General features: G+C 43.8%; 1 protein-coding gene across 1 annotated transcript in view; it reads left to right on the top strand.

Annotated features, from left to right (window-relative positions):
- Positions 1-13,067, top strand: part of NPM1 (nucleophosmin 1) — a 30,771-nt gene extending 17,704 nt beyond the window's left edge. The window contains exons 8-11 of the mRNA XM_044280869.1: positions 1,753-1,836; positions 3,948-4,058; positions 12,688-12,762; positions 12,858-13,067. Coding sequence (XP_044136804.1) covers positions 1,753-1,836; positions 3,948-4,058; positions 12,688-12,762; positions 12,858-12,908 — 321 coding nt within the window. The 3' untranslated portion in view covers positions 12,909-13,067. The remainder of the gene's footprint in view (positions 1-1,752; positions 1,837-3,947; positions 4,059-12,687; positions 12,763-12,857) is intronic.
- The last annotated feature ends 6,238 nt before the right edge of the window (positions 13,068-19,305 follow it).

Consider the following 19,305-nt stretch of genomic DNA (forward strand, 5'->3'; position numbering starts at 1 on the left):
CTCACAAGCGGATCCGAACGCTTCCGTCGAGCACTAATGCATTCTGAGTGGACGCGGATCCGCTCAGAATGCATCAGTCTGGCACCGTCTGTCCTCCGCTCAGCAGGCGGACACCTGAACGCTGCTTGCAGCGTTCGGGTGTCTGCCTGGCCGTGCGGATCCGTCCAGACTTACAATGTAAGTCAATGGGGATTGATCCGTTTGAAGACGACACACTATGGCTCAATCTTCAAACGGATCCGTCCCCCATTGACTTTACATTGAAAGTCTGGACCGATCCGTCTGAGGCTACTTTCACACTTAGAAATATTTTAACACTATAATGCAGACGGATCCGTACTGAACAGAGCCACCGTCTGCATTATATGAGCGGATCCGCTCTGAACGCAAGTGTGAAAGTAGCCTTAATCAATCAAACATGGCAACATTTCGACTATATCCTAGTCTTTATCAGGCCAAAAGTGAATGTATATGGTATTGTTTAAATACCCTAAAGTACATAAGTGATTCATCCAGTATACATGAACCGCCCACCAAATGTTCATATAACTTCAACTTGTGCAGTTGCATAGTTACATAGTTAATGCAGTTGAAAAGACTTGTCTGAATTGGGGATCGACCGATTATCGGATTTACTGATATTATCGGCCGATATTCAGGATTTTGAACGCTATCGGTAGCTGCATTTATTTTGCCGATATTCCGATAGCGTATGGGGAACACAGATCGCGCTGCTGACAGCGCTCTGTGTTCCCTCAGCAGCAGGACAGGGGAGAAGGAGCAGTGTCTCCTCCCCCTGTGCTGCTGCCGCCGCCAATAAAAGGACAGGGGACAAGAGGAGGGGAGGAGCTATGGCCACTGCGCCACCAATGAAGCTTAATCTCACATTTATTCATATATAGGAGGCGGGAGCTGGCTGCAGGATCACATAGCCGGCTCCCGACCTCTGAGCTGTAGCTGCGATCTGCGGTAGTTAACTCCTCAGGTGCCGCGGATCGCAGCCCGCCTCCTGTATATGAATAAATTAGAGATTAAGCTTCATTGGTGGCGCCCCCCCCCCCCAGTATTAAGCATTGGTGGTGCAGTGCGCCCCCCCTCCCCCCCCCAGTATTAAGCAGTGGTGGCGCATAGGGCCCCCCACCCCACAGGATCCCCTCTCCCCTGCTCCTCCGATCGGAGCCCCAGCAGTGTAATGCTGGGGCTCCGATCGGTTACCATGGCAGCCAGGACGCTATTGAAGCGAAGCGCAGCAGGGACAGTGTGATCTCCTATTTACCCTGATAGATCTCTATCAGGGTGAATAGGACAAGGGTTCTAGTCCCTAAGGGGGCTAAAAGTTACAAAAATAAAAACACCAAAATATTAAATATAAATGAAAAAAAGATTTACAAAAAAAATACACATTAACAATAAACATTAATTTTCAGCAGATTTGTGGGAATTTATTTTTATTTTTTCAAAAATGAAAATTCCCAGAATATCGGTTTAAATTATCGGCTATCGGCCTGAAAGTTCACAAGGTATCGGTATCGGCCCTAAAAAAATCAATATCGGTCGATCCCTAGTCTGAATTTAAACATGCAATATCACCTTGTCTAGCAGTTTCAATGTCCCCTTGTTGGTTTTCAATAGTTTGAAACTGGGTTATGTATGCAGTATTCACTTTTGTACGAGGACAAACTTCTGTTTTAAAATACAAATTTCTACAGGTTTTAAATTTGAAAAATTAAAGTATTTAATGTAATCTTCTAGCCTGCTCCAGTAAAGGTGAAATCCGTTCAAAAGTCAAGCCACAATGGAAAGGCATCTGAACCGTCCACTCCTAAAGCTCTAAAAGTGAGTTATGTTTTATGATCTTGCCATAGATAAGTGGTATCTTTGTTAGTCTGAATTGTGGGCTTGTAATTCCATTTCACAAGTGTGTTCCTTTCTCAGCCTGTAATAGCCCAGAACTGGTAGTGGTCCCAGGTAGAAGACCTAGAATTATGCCACTTTGCAAGGCTAAAATGTACATTTATTAATGGCTGAAGGTTTTGTCAGAACAGGAGCCATTCCTGTAAGTTGACTGTACTAGGTACCCCATCTTGTCCAATGCCTTTGTAACATTTTGTGTAATTTGGTAGAATGTATACGGATGTAGAAGAGAATATAGTTAAAGAGGTTCTCCGGACTTTTAACACTGCTGACCAGAGGATAGGTCATCTATGCTGAACAGGAAGAGATGGGAGGTGGCCTTCTCATACAGCTTGATCAGCGGGGTGTTGGACACCCACCGATCTGATATTGACCTATCCTTAGGATAGGTGATCAATATAAGAGAGCCCGAAGAACCCCTTTAACTTGGAGTAATGTACCTTGCAATAACATGCCTATATCTTCTGTACTATCTGTTCCACACTTAATGTGCTGCAGTTAGCAAAGATAACTAATTAATCCTATTTTCTTGTGTGGAAACCTTATACATTTTCTGTGCTTGTCATCAAATCGATTTGAAACAAAGTGTCCATTGACTTTCTGGTTTTATACGTAGGAAACCAGCTCTAACTGTACGGTGCTGAGGACTCTAACTTAAATGGCAGCGTTGTACAGATCTGCGCCCGCCTGATTAGCAGCGGGGGTCTAGCTGTTCCTGTTAGCCATGCCCCTGCTGTATGAGCTGGCGTCGGTGAAAACACTGATGCTGGCGCATTAACCCTAGCTGTGCTGTGGTCAGCACTGATCACAGCACGTGCAATGTTTTATGGTGGGTCCCTGCGGTGACGGGGACCAGCTGGCTTGGAAGGCAGATCCGATGCCTTTCATAACCCCATCATGTACCTCACATTAAAGGGAAGGACTCCCCTGCATAACGGAAACAGGGCTGATCCGTTTTGTGGCCCATAGACTTCTATTATAATGGAATGAATAACAGAATGCCTCTGAAGGCATTCCGTCATAGAATTGCGTTATGATCCATATCGCAATTTACCTTTTACCTACAAACGAAGTGTGAACGAATTTCATAAGCAGAAATTTGCTCATCTCTAATGCTGGTTCTCAGCAACCACTTCTAGCTCATGGTGACACACCGGTGAAATCAGCATTTGTCACTAATTTATGCTGACCTCAGTGAGGTCAGCATAAAGGTGACAGGTTCCTTTTAACCCTATGTTGTGCATTATGTGACTAGGTAGCTGACGGGATTACTATTAATGAGGCACATGGGGGCATTTGGACCTTGTTCACATTAATAGTGACACCATTAACCCCATGTTGCCCATTATACAAGGTACAGGATGGGGTCACAGTTGGGCCCCATTCACCAGACCTTTTTGCGGAATACATGCAGACTTATTAATGTGCCTTATTAAGTGACAATCCTAATCCTATGTTGCCCATCTTGAGGACATGATGGGGTCACTTTTCCTATTAATGTGAAGTTTCTAATGTAATGAGGCCAAGGCAAGAAGCAAATGCCTATAAATACTCCAGGATGTTTCTTCATGTTGAAAGATAAAGGACCTGTCACTGCCATGTGACCAGTAACAAGTGGATGGTGCTGGTCACATGGCGATGACAAAGGTCTTTTAACCCAGAGCATAGAGGACCACAGTGCATTTCTGTCCTCTGCCCTCCTTTTCTCCCCCATCAGTCACTCTGCGTTTTCTGTGGCGGGTTGCATCAGAGGAGGATGCCCCCTTCTCCAGTGTGGCCTATTAGGAGAACATGGGTGTGTGCAGCTTAGTATAGAAAAAAATACAGGGATTTGCATCGCATCAGAGTGAAAAAGTATTGAATAAAGTTGAATACCCTGTGCAACCCTAATATTGGTGTGCTTCCTTTCTTTGGCATGTCTAAAGGGAAGTCAGTACAGGTTGATACATTCCCCCTAGTCACCATTTGCTGACATTTGGGGGTTTCTTGAGAGCTTACTAGTATTTAATGTGAACTTATTCTTTGTCTTTTAGACACCAGAACAAAAAGGGAAACAAGAAGCCAAGCAACAAACTCCAAAGTCACCCAAAACACCCCTTACGCTTGAAGAAATAAAAGCAAAAATACAGGCTACATTTGACAAGGTACGTCTCTGCAGTACAGAATGTCTGCCTTTTTAAAGTTTTTTTTTTTTTTTCCTACTGTTCACGGGATAGGTCATCAAGGTTAGACTTGCAGGGTTCCAACACCATACAAGTCCTGCCTTTACCTGCTCACCACAGCAATTGCAGTGTAATGAGTGTATGGTGCCTCAATTCACATCTATGGCATGGCTCCTTCCTATTCACTTGGGGTCACCATAGTTGTAATTGCACTGCTCACCAGTGCAATTACTGCGGTGAGCAGGTAAACCGAACAGAACGCAGAGCTTTTGAGTGGTATGTATAGCGTTGTGCTAAAACTGTATAGAAATGCAAAGAATTGGTAATGCATTCATGATTCATTTTCAAAGGTCAGTAGGTACTTGTGGGCTAAAAAATCTGCACAGTAAAAATGGTCTCCAGCACCTGCCCTATTGTCACTAAACACAAATGGTGTTGCCATTACATATTTGAATATTTAAAAGATCACAGAGCTTTAGTAAACGGACCCTCCCCCACCCGTGACTGGACTAGTGTGGGAGCGATCCTGCATCTCTGGAGCAATATCATTGGCAGCATAGCTGTGGTGTCTGACTCTACAAAGTTTTACCCTTTCAGCCCCGGATGTTTGTTTTTTACTCCCTGCCTTTCTTGCGCGATTACTTTTTTATTTTTCAGTTTACATGGCCACATGTGAGAGCTTGTTTTTTGCAGGACAAGTTGTACTTTCTAATTCGTGCATTTAATAATGCATTCTATGCTGGAAAAAAATTCTGGTTGGGTTTTGTTTTTACAATGTTCCCTATATGGTAAAACTGGGCTATCTTTCTACAGGTCAGTACGATTACTGTGATATCGCATATGTATTTGTAGTTTTTCATGCAATTGAATCCAACAAAATTTTGAAATTGACATATTTATCGCCCTATTCTGACCCACTAATACATTTTTGTAGTTGTAAACAGGCTATGTGAGGGCTCATTTTGGTAGGAAAGCTCTGTACTTTTCATTGATACCATTCTGGGGTGTGTGACTTTTTGATCACTTTCATTTTTAGGCCTCATGCACACGGACGTTTTTTTTCACGGTCCGCAAAACGGGGTTCCGTTGGTCCGTGATCCGTGACCGTTTTTCCGTCCGTGGGTCTTCCTTGATTTTTGGAGGATCCACGGACATGAAAAAAAAGTCATTTTGGTGTCCGCCTGGCCGTGCGGAGCCAAACGGATCCGTCCTGAATTACAATGCAAGTCAATGGGGACGGATCCATTTGATGACACAATATGGTGCCATTTCAAACGGATCCGTCCCCATTGACTTTCAATGTAAAGTCTGGAGTTCTGTTATACCATCGGATTGGAGTTTTCTCCAATCCGATGGTATATTTTAACTTGTAGCGTCCCCATCACCATGGGAACGCCTCTATGTTAGAATATACTGTCGGATATGAGCTACATCGTGAAACTCATTTCCGACAGTATATTCTAACACAGAGGCGTTCCCATGGTGATGGAGACGCTTCAGGTTAGAATATACAAAAAAACTGTGTACATGACTGTCCCCTGCTGCCTGGCAGGTGCTGCCAGGCAGCAGGGGGCAGACCCCCCCCCCCCCCTGTTTTTAACTCATTGGTGGCCAGTGGGCCCCCCCTCCCCTGTTAACTCGTTGGTGGCCAGTGTGCGCACCCCCCTCCCTCCCTCCCTCTATTGTAATAATAGCATTGGGGCCAGTGTGCGCGCCCCCCCAACCCCCCCCCCCCCCCCCCCCCCTCTATTGTAATAATAGCATTGGGGCCAGTGTGCGCGCCCCCGCAACCCCCCCCCTCCCGATCATCGGTGGCAGCGGAGTAGAAGATTCATACTTACCTGGCTGCTGGCTGCTGCGATCTCTGTGTCCGGCCGGGAGCTCCTCCTACTGGTAAGTGACAGGTCTGTGCGGCGCATTGCTGTCACTTACCAGTAGGAGGAGCTCCCGGCCGGACGCAGACATCGCAGCAGCCAGCAGCCAGGTAAGTATGAAAATCTTCTACTCCGCTGCCACCGATGATCGGGGGGGGGGGGGGGGGGGGGGCGCACACTGGCCCCAATGCTATTATTTCAATAGAGGGAGGGAGGGGGGGGTTGGGGGGGTGCGCACACTGGCCCCAATGTATTAAAACAATAGAGGGAGGGAGGGAGGGGGGTGCGCACACTGGCCACCAACGAGTTAACAGGGGAGGGGGGGCCGCACAATGATATTCAAACTGGGGAGGGGGGGGGGGTCTGCCCCCTGCTGCCTGGCAGCCCTGATCTCTTACAGGGGGATATGATAGTACAATTAACCCCTTCAGGTGCCGCACTATCATATCCCCCTGTAAGAGATCGGGTGCTGCCAGGCAGCAGGGGGCAGTCTTGTACACAGTTTGTAGTGTATTCTAACTAGAAGCGTCCCATCACCATGGGAACGCCTCTGTGTTAGAATATACTGTCGGATCTGAGTTTTCACGAAGTGAAAACTCAGCTCTGAAAAAGCTTTTATGCAGACGGATCTTCGGATCCGTCTGTATGAAACTAAAACCTACGGCCACGGATCACGGACACGGATGCCAATCTTGTGTGCATCCGTGTTCTTTCACGGACCCATTGACTTGAATGGGCCCGTGAACCGTTGGCCGTGAAAAAAATAGGACAGGTCCTTTTTTTCACGGCCAGGAAACACGGCTCACGGATGCGGCTGCCAAACGGTGCATTTTCCGATTTTTCCACGGACCCATTGAAAGTCAATGGGTCCGTGAAAAAAAACGGAAAACGGCACAACGGCCACGGATGCACACAACGGTCGTGTGCATGAGGCCTTAAGAGGTGAAGGGACCAAAAATCAGCATTTAACTTTTTCACTGTTTAAAAAAAATATTTTTATACTAAGAGGTATTTTTGCACAGTGATACCATGTGTATTTTTCTCTTTAAATTTTAGAGGGATGGTTTGAATTTTTTGCACTATTTTATAGTTCTACAACAAGCAATTGTCAGCCACAGGCTGAGGCTCCCTGGGAACTAGTGTGCAGCAGCTTCAGTTCATTCCAGAGAACAGAAGCTGCCACACAATGCACCAGACTCCCCTGATCTCAGGAGTGAACCCTGTTTGCTTCTGGGTTTTAGAGCATTCGGATGCAGGAATTTTAGTCCGCGCTGCCACCAGAACTCTGCCCTGCCCCACTTATAGTCAATGGGGAAGGAGCGGCAATCGGGAGCACGCGTGAACTAACAGCAGGACCGATCCGACAGGCTGTTCACCTGCTGGAACAGCCTGCCAGAGTCCCCTGCCGCTAGTGTGAAAGTACCCTTAAAAGTCTGATCGGCATTACCTCCAGCTGCGGACTTTAGTTATGAAACGGCAAGCACCAGGCGGGTATGTTGCCCACTGCATATGCAAGCCGGCACCATGAACAGGAAGAGATTAACCCTTAGGATAATGGAGGTTTTTTGTTTTTGCATTTTCACTTTTCTTCCCCATTTTTCCTTGAGCCACAAATTTATTTATTTTTATTTCCTGGTCACATAGCTGTATGAGGGCTTATTTTTTTGTGGGATAAGCTGTACTTTCTAATGCCACCATTAATTATGGCATAAAATGTAGTGGGAAGCGATAATATTTTTTCAAAATAATGTGGAATTGGGGGGAGGGGAGGAATCCTCCACAGTCTTGTTCCCACAGCGTTTAGTTTACGGCAAAACTGACTCATGCCCTTCATTCTCTGGGTCAGTAAGATTAACGATAACCCATATGTATAGGTTCCTTATGTCTAAATAATGTAAATATAAATTTAAACTTTTATAAAAAATTATTTACATCACCATATTCTGACCACCATAACTTTATACTTGCCGTATTTTTCGCCCCATAAGATTTTTTATTTTATTTTTTGCCCTCCAAAGTTGCCCTGCGTTTTATAGGGCGAATACTAATTAGTGCTTCCATTATGGAAGTGCTCATTAGTACCTGAGAACCATAAAGCGGTGAAGGCTCTGTACTCACCACTACCTGATCCCCGACTCTCGGCTATGAAGGGCTACGCACAGTGAGTGCGCTCTGACTTCCTTCTGTGCGCGCCAGTTCACAGCACAGCCGATGAAGGAGAAGGAAGATCGTGGGCGGTGAGGAGTGGTGGCATCCAGGATCAGGAGAGAGTGCTTTATTTTGTGGTCTGAGGCTGGGTGCTGATTAACATGTAGCTGGGCGCAGATTAACATATGGCTGAGGGCTGATATGAGACATGGGGGGTCTCATCTGAGGTCTGATTAAGGGCTTTATATTGGGCTCTGATCTGAGGTCTTAACATTGGGGTCAGACCTGAGGTGTAATGAAATTGTTTTTCTGAAACCTAGGTGCAACTTATGGGGTGAAAAATACGGTATGTCTACTAAGCTGTTTAGGGGCTAATTTTTTGCTGAACAATCTGCAGTTTTTGATCTTTTGCAGTGTGCCTGACTTGATTACATTTTATTACTTTTTGGGTAAGAGAAGCAATGAAAAAATAGCAAATCGGCCATTTTGACCCTCTTTTCATTACGCCATTTGGCATATTGGAATTCTATTTTAATAGTATGGGCGGTTTCGGTCGTGCTGATACCCTTGATGCTTATATTTGTTATTTAGGTATTTATCTCTTCTGTATTTTTTAAATATAGGGTAAGAGGTGATTTAAACTTTTATATTTATATATTTAACATTTTTCATTTTTTTTGTGCTCATACATGAGCGTATAAATTGTTTTTAATTTTTCATTTTGGTCTATCAGGGATTTTTAAAATCCATTTAAACTCTTATTTTTCTCATTTCTCATCCTGGCCTGCCATCTGGTGGCCAAAATAAGAATTGCAGCCTCATCAGTGAGGCTGAAACTGTTAATCGTGGGTACAGATGCCCCATTTGGTAACACGGGTCATCGGTAGGAAGCGCGAGCTTCCAGGTTTTTGTGCATTTTAGATGTAGTGACCTCACTTGATCACAGCATCTAAAGCATTTAATTACCGTGATTGGCATTATTGACGGTCAGAGTAATTAGCCGCAGGTCTCTGCTGTTTGAAACAGCAGAGATCTGATGGCCATGACACCTGCAAGCGGACACCATGTTTACCCATCACTCTAGCACTGTACATGTACGGCGCTGGTAGTGATCGGGTTCTGGTCGCCCCATGATGTCACAAAACCAAACTGACAGTTTTGGCTTTCCGTTTGTGAGATCTGTTCAGGGCTTCCTAAAAGTGGTCCAAAACAGATCAGTTTTGCCCTAATGTATTCTGCAAGGAATAGAATACACGCAGAATGTATCGGTTTGCCTCCATTCAGTCGCCATTCCACTCTGGAGGTGGACACCAAAATGCAGCGTTTTGCTGTACGCCTGACTAAGCCAAGCCAGACGACTCAGTCCTGGGACATAATGTAAGTCATTGGGGACTGATAATCTCTGGCATGGCTATTGAAGACATAATACAACTGGATCCGTTCATGGCAGATGCGTGCGGTTGTATTGTAACAAGCATTTTTGCAGATCCATGACTGAGCCGGAAAAAAAATGCTAGTGTGAAAGTCTCCTAATTGTCGTCTTCCCCCCCCCCCCCCCCCCCCCCCCAATCATCAATTTCATCACCCAGCCATAGTCTCTTCTGTCCTGTCTAGGGATCAGTAAGGGTCTCGCAATCAGAAAAACGTATGTATGACATTTACAAAAGCTCAGTGGCCGTTTAATGAGATTAAGGCCCCTTTCACACGAGCGATAATTCCACGCGGGTGCAACGTGTGAGGTGAACTGAATCCAGACTTCAATGGGGCTGTGCAGATGAGCAGTGATTTCAGAAGTGCGGATGCGGTGCGATTTTCATGCATGGTTGCTAGATGATGGGGATGAGCAATCCCGGACCCCATTAAAGTAAATTCACTGTATTTTCTTATAACATGTTTATAAGGAAAAATTGCATTCTTAATACAAAATGCTTACTAAAATGTCGATTGAGGGGTTAAAGTAATTTAAAAAATTAACTCTCAAAGAGCAGCCGGCATAGTCTTTCTTTCAAGACCTGCAAAAGGACAGTTGATGACATGATTATGTCAAATGTCCTTTTGCAGGTACTGGAAGAAGGAAGATTTATGCTGGCTGCGCGATCAAGTGGATAAGGAGTTAAATTTAATTTTAAAAAGCATTCTGTATCAAGAATTCCATTTTCCCTTATAACCATGTTATAAGGGAAAATATTTAAAATCTACAGAACAAACTGGGTACCACATTCAGTTTTTATCACTCTTGTGCAAAACTCATTTCACCCGTGCGATAAAAACGAAATGCAATCGGTCAAAACTGACTGAAATTGTGTGCACATGCGACTCATCCGGAGCAAATCCGGGGCGCCCGTGTGAAAGAGGCCTAAGAATGAATATTGGGCCTTGACCTAATAAAATCGCGTGCATGTTTCTCATCTCGGCACGCTTTTATGTTCTCCCTGTAGCACTCTGCATGCATAAAAAATATTCCAACTCACATAAAAATGACTCTTAAATTTTATATTAACCGCCTAACGCAGATGTGCGGTCCAGAGGCGGCAGCCCTGCGCATAGTGACATCTCGCGAGGGCCGAGATTTCCTGTGAACGCGCGCACACAGGCGCACGCGCTCACAGGAAAAGAAGGTAAGCGAGTGGATCTCCAGCCTGCCAGCGGCGATCGCTCGCTGGCAGGCTGGAGATGTGATTTATTTATTTTTAACCCCTAACAGGTATATTAGACGCTGTTTTGATAACCGCGTCTAATATACCTGGTCCTCTGGTGGTCCCTTTTGTTAGGATCGACCACCAGAGGACACAGGCAGCTCAGTAAAGTCGCACCAAACACTACAGGCAGGTGATCACCCATATACACTCCCTGATCACCCCCCTGTCATTGATCACCCCCTGTAAGGCTCCATTCAGACGTCTGCATGTGTTTTGCAGATTCGATCCATGGATCCGTAAAAATCATACGGACGTCTGAATGGAGCCTTACCAGGGGGGTGATCAATGACTGGGGGGTGATCACCCATATACACTCCCTGATCACCCCCCCCCCCCCCTGTCATTGATCACCCCCTGTAAGGCTCCATTCAGACTTTTTTTTTTTGGCCCAAGTTAGCGGAAATATATAATTTTTATATATATATATATTTTTTTTTCTTTACCAAGTCTCATATTCCACTAACTTGTGTCAAAAAATAAAATCTCACATGAACTCACCATACCCCTTACGGAATCCAAATGCGTAAACATTTTTAGACATTTATATTCCAGACTTCTTCTCACGCTTTAGGGCCCCTAAAAAGCCAGGGCAGTATAAATACCCCACATGTGACCCCATTTCAGAAAGACACCCCAAGGTATTCCGTGAGGGGCACGGCGAGTTCCTAGAATTTTTTTTTATTTTGTCGCAAGTTAGTGGAATATGAGACTTTGTAAGGAAAAAAAATTAAAATAAAAATCATCATTTTCCGCTAACTTGTGACAAAAAATAAAAAGTTCTATGAACTCACTATGCCCATCAGCGAATACCTTAGGGTGTCTACTTTCCGAAATGGGGTCATTTGTGGGGTTTTTCTACTGTCTGGGCATTGTAGAACCTCAGGAAACATGACAGGTGCTCAGAAAGTCAGAGCTGCTTCAAAAAGCGGAAATTCACATTTTTGTACCATAGTTTGTAAACGCTATAACTTTTTCCCAAACCATTTTTTTTTTTTGCCCAAACATTTTTTTTTTTTTATCAAAGACATGTAGAACAATAAATTTAGCGAAAAATTTATATATGGATGTCTTTTTTTTTTTGCAAAAATTTACAGCTAAAAGTGAAAAATGTCATTTTTTTGCAAACAAAATCGTTAAATTTTGATTAATAACAAAAAAGTAAAAATGACAGCAGCAATAAAATACCACCAAATGAAAGCTCTATTAGTGAGAAGAAAAGGAGGTAAAATTCATTTGGGTGGTAAGTTGCATGACCGAGCGATAAACGGTGAAAGTAGTGTAGTGCCGAAGTGTAAAAAGTGGCCTGGTCATTAAGGGGGTTTTGGCTAGCGGGGTTGAAGTGGTTAATATCCACATAAATCACTATAGCTTGATGCATTTCTTGTGAATGGCATTTGGGGACACAGCACCACAGAAAAGTTGGCTCCGCCCAGGTGGGCTATACCCTCTCCACAGCCACTAGGCTATTCAGTTTTAGTCTTGTTTAGGAGGCAGACCTGACCTGCTTATTCTTTTTTCTCCTGCAGGTCTTGCTGCTATTTTTTTTTTTTTTTTCTTCATCTTTTCTCTTCTGCGGGTTTTCACCTTCACCCCACCTGTTTTCTTGGGACCATTTTTTGGGTGCAAATGACAATATTATGCGCCCTTGACACTTTCTGGAATGGTGTGGGTGGAGCCCTAGTTATGTACCTTTTTTTTTTTTTCTATTGGTATGTGCTGACGATTTGCACCTAGTCACAAATTAAGTGCATTTTAACTAGATAGCATAGAAAAGCCAATCTTGATAATATCTAGTATTCATACATCTATCCCACTGTCTGAGAAAAGTGAGTGTGTAGTGTATAATTGCTGTGAAGTTAAGGTGTAATAACTTGTCATTTATTCACTTAGGGTGGTAACCTTCCAAAAGTTGAGGCAAGATTTACAAACTATGTGAAGAATTGTTTCAGGACTGACAATAAGAAGGTAACGCACTAGTAGTGGTTTATGCCTTTTCAGAAATATTTGAACAAACTGTTTTAGTGTTTCTGTATAAAAATGTATTTTATTTTACATTGCAGATTATTGATGACCTCTGGAATTGGCGAAAGACCCTGAAAGATATTAAATAATTTGAATTCTGGCAGTTTTCCCTTCCTAATTTTATACTTTTAAGTTAGAAAATTTGTTTGGATTGTTTTCCCACTTGTTTTGTGCACCTAATGTTCTGTTAAGGTTATAAAGATGGGCCAGGCTATACTAATGTAAATGAATAAAACTATTTTACTTGATGTTTGCATACAGTAATAGTTTTTTTGAGGTTGTGGAAGAATGGGCAGCGTTTAGCAACACCCTGGCCAGACGTGTAATGGGAAGGTTACTTCCCTGCTGGCCCTCCGCTCCTTCTCAAGGCCTGCAATGCTCTGCTGTGCTCCATTGCTGTAATCGCCTGTTTTGACATTGCTCCAGCCAATTACTGGTTCCCCTTGCATAATTTTTTTTTTACTCTGGAAGTGCCCATTCTAGAGAGGTGCTGGTCCCACCTCTAGGACCCACACCTATCTGACATTGGTGCATATCCTAGTGGTATGCCACCAATGTCTGAGGTGACGCAACCCCTTTAAGTTGTAGCCCCATATTTAAGTATGAAATCTGATGCGTTGTGGCAATTACTTTGTGATTTGAGTTGTCATGAAAAAAAAAAAACAATGGAGTAAATCTTTGAAGACTGGCAGATCATCCGCCAGTCATGATCTCCCTGTGCTGCCGTGAGATGCGCCTGATATAAGAGGCAAAAGCCTCTTAACAAATCGGGCGCATCTCTGCCCTGATGTAGCCTTTAGCTAGAACTTCTGTCACTTTCTGGTGAAAACTATAGTAAATGCGCTGTAAAGCCATGCCCCTTTATCTAAGTCACACCACTTTTGACACTTCAGAAAAGTGCTGACAAGCACCATAATGTGACTTTTTTGGCGTCAAGTAATTTATGTCCCTCACTGTACTTTTAGTGGCAAATTTAGTACAATTTGTTTTTAAGATTTTTAATAAAATGGGACTGCATACTGGATTACGGGAGATGGCAAACATGGTTTTACCAAGTACAGAAGCTGTCATACTAACCTGATTTTGTTTTTGAGTGAGTAGAAGCCTGCACAGAGGGAAGGCTGCCTAGTCTGTTTTTGGACTTTTCCAAGGCGTTTAATACTGTCCCATACGGATGACTAATGGGTAAACTGAGGTCTCTTGGTTTAGAAAATGATTTGTAATTGGATTAAAAATTGGCTTCACGATCATATCCTAAGAATTGTAGTGTTTTGGGGCGGCCTCCACTGGAATATGTGGTTGCGTTCTGGGCACCAGTCCATAAAAATGATGCCCAAGGACGTTTATTGCTGAGGAAGCAATGTGCTGCCTTCTATCCAGCCCTGGTGATCATGTGATTGCCGGGTGAGTGCAGGAGCTGTTGGGTCTTCCATTGACCATCAACACTGCACTGAGGCTGTATTCTGCTGTGCAGCCTCTCTGGGGGGTGTATTTCCCCTGTAACTGGGGCTACTGTGTCAGCCCCAGTTACAGGAGAAATCGATGGTTAAATGTCCCCCAGAGGTCTTGTATGACCTTGTGTGTGTTGAAAAAGTTTCACATTTAAATAAAAAAAATTCCCCCCAAATCAGTTATTTAAAAAAATAGAAGAAAAAAATAAAATACATATTTGGTATCACCACTCCAGCAACTCTATAATATCATAAGATCTATCAGGTTAATGCCATAAAACTAAACATTGCTCCAAATTTTTTTGAGCTCAATGTTAATAAAAATAATGTACCCCCAGAATAGTAGCAATAAAAATGTCACCTCATCCTGCGTAAAAAGAGCCACCACACAAGACTATAGCCAGAAAAAAAATATATGTATGTATGTGTATATATATATATATATATATATATATATATATATGTATGTATATATATATATTATATACGCTCTATCAAAATTGTAACACAAACATATATATGTTTCTAAAAATGCTTGTGAAAATGTAAAAAATTGACATTTGGTATCGCCGCCTCCGTAACAATTCGCTCTACAAAAATCACATGATCTATCCCATCAAGTGAACGGTGTAAAAACATATCAGTCATATGTACCCCAAAATGGTAGCAATATAAAAGTCACCTCGTCCCACAAAAAAGCCCTCACACAAGATTATAGCTATAAAATTAGAAAAATTACACCAAACTGCTTTTTTTGTGACTTCACCTTCAAAGCCAAATGTACCCCAAAATGGTGGCAATAAAAACTACTGCTCGTCTCTCAAAATAAGCTCATGTAGCTCATTCAACTAAAAATAAGTTATTGCTCTTAAAGAGGACTATTCATTACGATAAATCTAAACTAAGTACAGACTGTCACAGATGTAGTACGGGAACACCAAAAGACAATCAAGAAGGAAGGGGAAAGACACTAGGCCTCACCGCTAGGGAAGGAAAAGGGTCACCACCTATAAAACCCTGCTCCTGGCCATAACTCCTATCCGTATGGGCACATCTCTATGGTAGAGATACCCATACACGGGAACCTAGAAAACCCTGGTGACCCTTAGATGCCCTAAAGATGACAGGGCAGAGACCACTTGTAGCTTCCCTGGTGAAGGAACTAGCGTCTCACTGAGGCCTAGTAAACAACCGGGGGGATACAAAAAACGACAAGCGGAACACTTAAAGGGAACCTGTCACCTGGAAAAGACAATTTGCACTAATCACAGTACCTTAAAGTGTGTCTCATAGTGTGCCCAAAGATGTATTCATATCATCTTTCTGCGTTGTGCTGTCTCATAAAATCGACGTATAAAACTGGCACCTTTTTGAAGTCGTGCAGCCTCCTTGACTTAACCGTCAGATGAGCCCGCTCCTCCACATATTGATGGGACATTTTTCCCTGTAGCCGTGACTGCACTCTTGCGCATGCGTTGTGCGTGTCCTGCCACAGCATGATCCTGGCTATGGCTCCCTCCCTGGCATCTTGTTCACTGCGCCTGTGCCGTTCCTATACAGCGCACTTGCGCCCATCGCTTCTCCCCTGCGGCATGAGCACGATCACTGCTTGCACTTCAGCCAGGCGCAGTGAACATGCAGATTCCAGGGAGGGAACTGTAGCCGGGATCGCGTTGCGGCAGGACACGCACAGCGCATGCGCGAGAAGAGTGCAGTCACAGCCACAGGGAAAAAATGTCCAATATGCAAAGGAGTGGCATGGGGCGGGCTCTTCCAGCGGTTGAGTCAAGGAGGCTGCTGCCCCCGTGACTTCATCACTACTTCAAAAAGGTGCCAAACAGTTTTAGAAGTCTATTTTATGAGACAGCACAATGCAGAAAAGATATGAATACATCTTTGGGCACACTGAGATACTTTAAGGTACTGTGATTAGTGTAAAAAAATTTCCAGGTGACCAGTTCCCTTTAACTTCTGAGGATGAAGGATGAACAGGACTTCAACAAGACCAAATTAAGCTATCCCAAGCAAGAAGTGATGGGAAAAGTCAGACTAAATAGGGGGAGGTAAAGGTCACATGATCCACACCTGGACAGGTGGTGTGGACATACCAGCAACATACAAAGTGAAACCAAAAGAGGCTGTCAGATCACTAATGCGTAGATGATCTTTCAGACCTTCTGGGACCATACAGATGTGACAGACATGGAGAGCAGCGTCCAGGGATCTCCCTGCACTTACTATTATACCTGGGCGCTGCTCCGTTCTCCCGGTATAGGATCTGGTATCTTCAGATTTTCGGCTCAACAGGGAGGAGCCTGCTCTTGTTCTCTTGGGCGTCTCCTCCCAGGCTATAGCACTGGCCAATCGCTGAGTGCTTCAAATGGCCAGCACTCCAGCCTGGGAGAAGGAGACTCCCAGGTGAACAAGAGCAGGCTCCTCCCAGTTGAGCTGAAGATGCCGGAGTCTATACTGGAAGAACGGAGCGGCGCCCAGGGATAAGTGCAGGGATATCCCTGGGTGCTGCTCTCCGTGTCAGCATACTTGGCTTAGATTTTTTTTATTTATTGTTTGAAATCTTTTTATTAGACAAAGATTATCAATTTAGCACCGATATACAATGTAGGGTGAGACATATCACAGTATAGCAGGGTAGATATCTTCGAAGGCAAAGCCTAACAATACAGGCTATATCATAATCACTCAGCCAGGGCTAAAAGGCCCTTAGGTGAATGATCTTACATTGTACATAAACATACATTTGGAAATTAACATACCCAACATTGTGTCAACCCAATACAGACTAGTTTGCTCAAGAATATCCAGAGTATTAGTGATATCGACATCATCTAGGACATGGTATGAGTAGTTCATGAAGGAAGGGCATCTCTGGTGAAGTTTATATAAATAAAGAAAAGTGGAAAATCAAAGGTAAAAGAGAGCGGGGTCTAGAAACTAGCTGTTTGAAGCAACCGCCAGTCTGCATTATAAGTAGTTCCAGATCGCTGGTCACTCAGGAAGACCTGCCCTGTACTCCTAACCAAGGTTGCTAGAGCTTCAGGAAACTATCTCTATAGTGGTGCGTCCATCCTATCAACTCCTCCATTTGGCACATCTGGTGGACTCTGTCTCGCCACATTTCAAACGTTGGCGGATCAACTGATCTCCATTTAACTGGGATTAGAAGCTTTGCGGCCATAAGTAAGTGTAATTAGATTATTTTTTCCTGGGCGAAAATTGGGAGTAGGTAGCCAAAGCATCACCAGCTGAACTGTGAGCTTTAAATTCGTGTCACAAATCTTATGTATGGCTCCTTCAACATCAGCCCAAAAAGTACGCACTATCGGACAGAACCACCAGATATGGGACAGGGAACCAGTATCTGCTTTACATTTCCAACAAAAATCAGTAGGAAGCAACTTAATTTTAAAAAGATATTCAGGGGTTCTATACCACCTTAACACTCTCTTGACAGAATTCTCTTGTATCTTTATACACTTGGAGAATCCATGTGAATATTTTTGGATCCATTTTCTATTAGTATCATCCAACCCAAGGTGGAGTTCTTTTTCCCATTCCGCAACCCATGGCGGCACATTTGAGTCTCTTGCACTAAGGATTTGTCTATAAATGAGGGTAGCACATTTAGTGGGGAGTTTTGGCAAGAGAGGGTCACGAAATGGAGTGAAACCAGAGGACATAAACTGCCTACAGATAGATTCAAAATCATTCCTTTGGATGAAAACCTTTCCAGGAATAACATTTCCAGATAAGGCAGTGTAAAAGCCCGAAGACATCTGAACCCTCTTTAAATCTCCCACTTTGCAATGGGATAGGGAGAGCCATATATCTGATGGAGACTGTATCTGTGGGTGCATTAAAATAGGGACAACTGGTAAGGGAGCCAAAGGAGAAATCCTGGCATGGCCAGAGGAGAGTTCCCCAGACTTATGGCAAACATGGAGCAACCCTTTGGTGAGTTCACTATCAACTCTATCCCCTGACTTCCCAGGAATCCACAACCTGCGAAATACATCCTTTCCTAGCAGGGCTAACTCTAAATCTATATGCATACAGTGGGTCTCTTGTCTGGCCAACCTGATCCATCTTTCCAAGCTAATGGCCTGGATATAGGCCGTTCTGTCCGGGAGGGATATACCCCCTTGTTTTTTCCTATGGGATAGAAGCCGGAAAGATACTCTACGGTGACCCTTATCCCAAAGGTATTTGCTCATAACAGCCTGCAGTTTATTAATAAAAGTGCCTGGGATTAGAATGGGGAGAGCTCTCAATGTATACGTTATCAGAGGCAAAATATAGGTGGTTAAAACATTTTTTCTACCTAGCCAGGAGAGGGAAGGTGAATAGCTATTTGAGAGAATGGAAGTGACTTTGGATAGTAAAGGAGGATAATTGAGACTAAACAATAGTTTGGGTTCCATTGGGATCATAACCCCTAAATAACACGCAGTGTTGCTGGTAGTGAGATTCCTAAGGCCTCCGATTTATCAAAGTTTCTTAAAATTTGAGACCACCCCAAAGATTTCGAAAATCTGCATAACCTCGGGTAAAGCTACCTCAGGATTCGTCATCCAAAGCAACAAGTCATCCGCAAAGGCGGCCATCTTATGGGTGTAGCCCCCTAGTTTTACCCCATTAATCGTGAGATTGGCGAAATTTAAGTAAAAGCATCTCTAGTGTTAGGATAAATAGGGTGGGGGATAACTGACAACCCTGACGGGTACCATTTCTGATTTGGAAGGCGTTCGATAGGGTGCCATTGACCAGCACTCTCGCAGACGGAGCGGAATATAGAGTATATATGGCACTTATGAAGTCTTCCGGGAATCCTAAGGCTCTTAATGCTTTCCCCATGTAGTTCCAACTGACCCTATCGAACGCCTTCTCAGCGTCCGTGCCCAGGGGCACAAGGGGGGACTTAGTTTTAATGGCATTAGTGATCATATGGATTACCCTGCTAATGTTATGTCTGACCTCTCTGCCTGCCACAAAACCCACCTGCTCTTCTCCCACAAGC

This window comes from Bufo gargarizans, chromosome 2, assembly GCF_014858855.1.
Source record: "Bufo gargarizans isolate SCDJY-AF-19 chromosome 2, ASM1485885v1, whole genome shotgun sequence".
Taxonomy (NCBI): domain Eukaryota; kingdom Metazoa; phylum Chordata; class Amphibia; order Anura; family Bufonidae; genus Bufo; species Bufo gargarizans.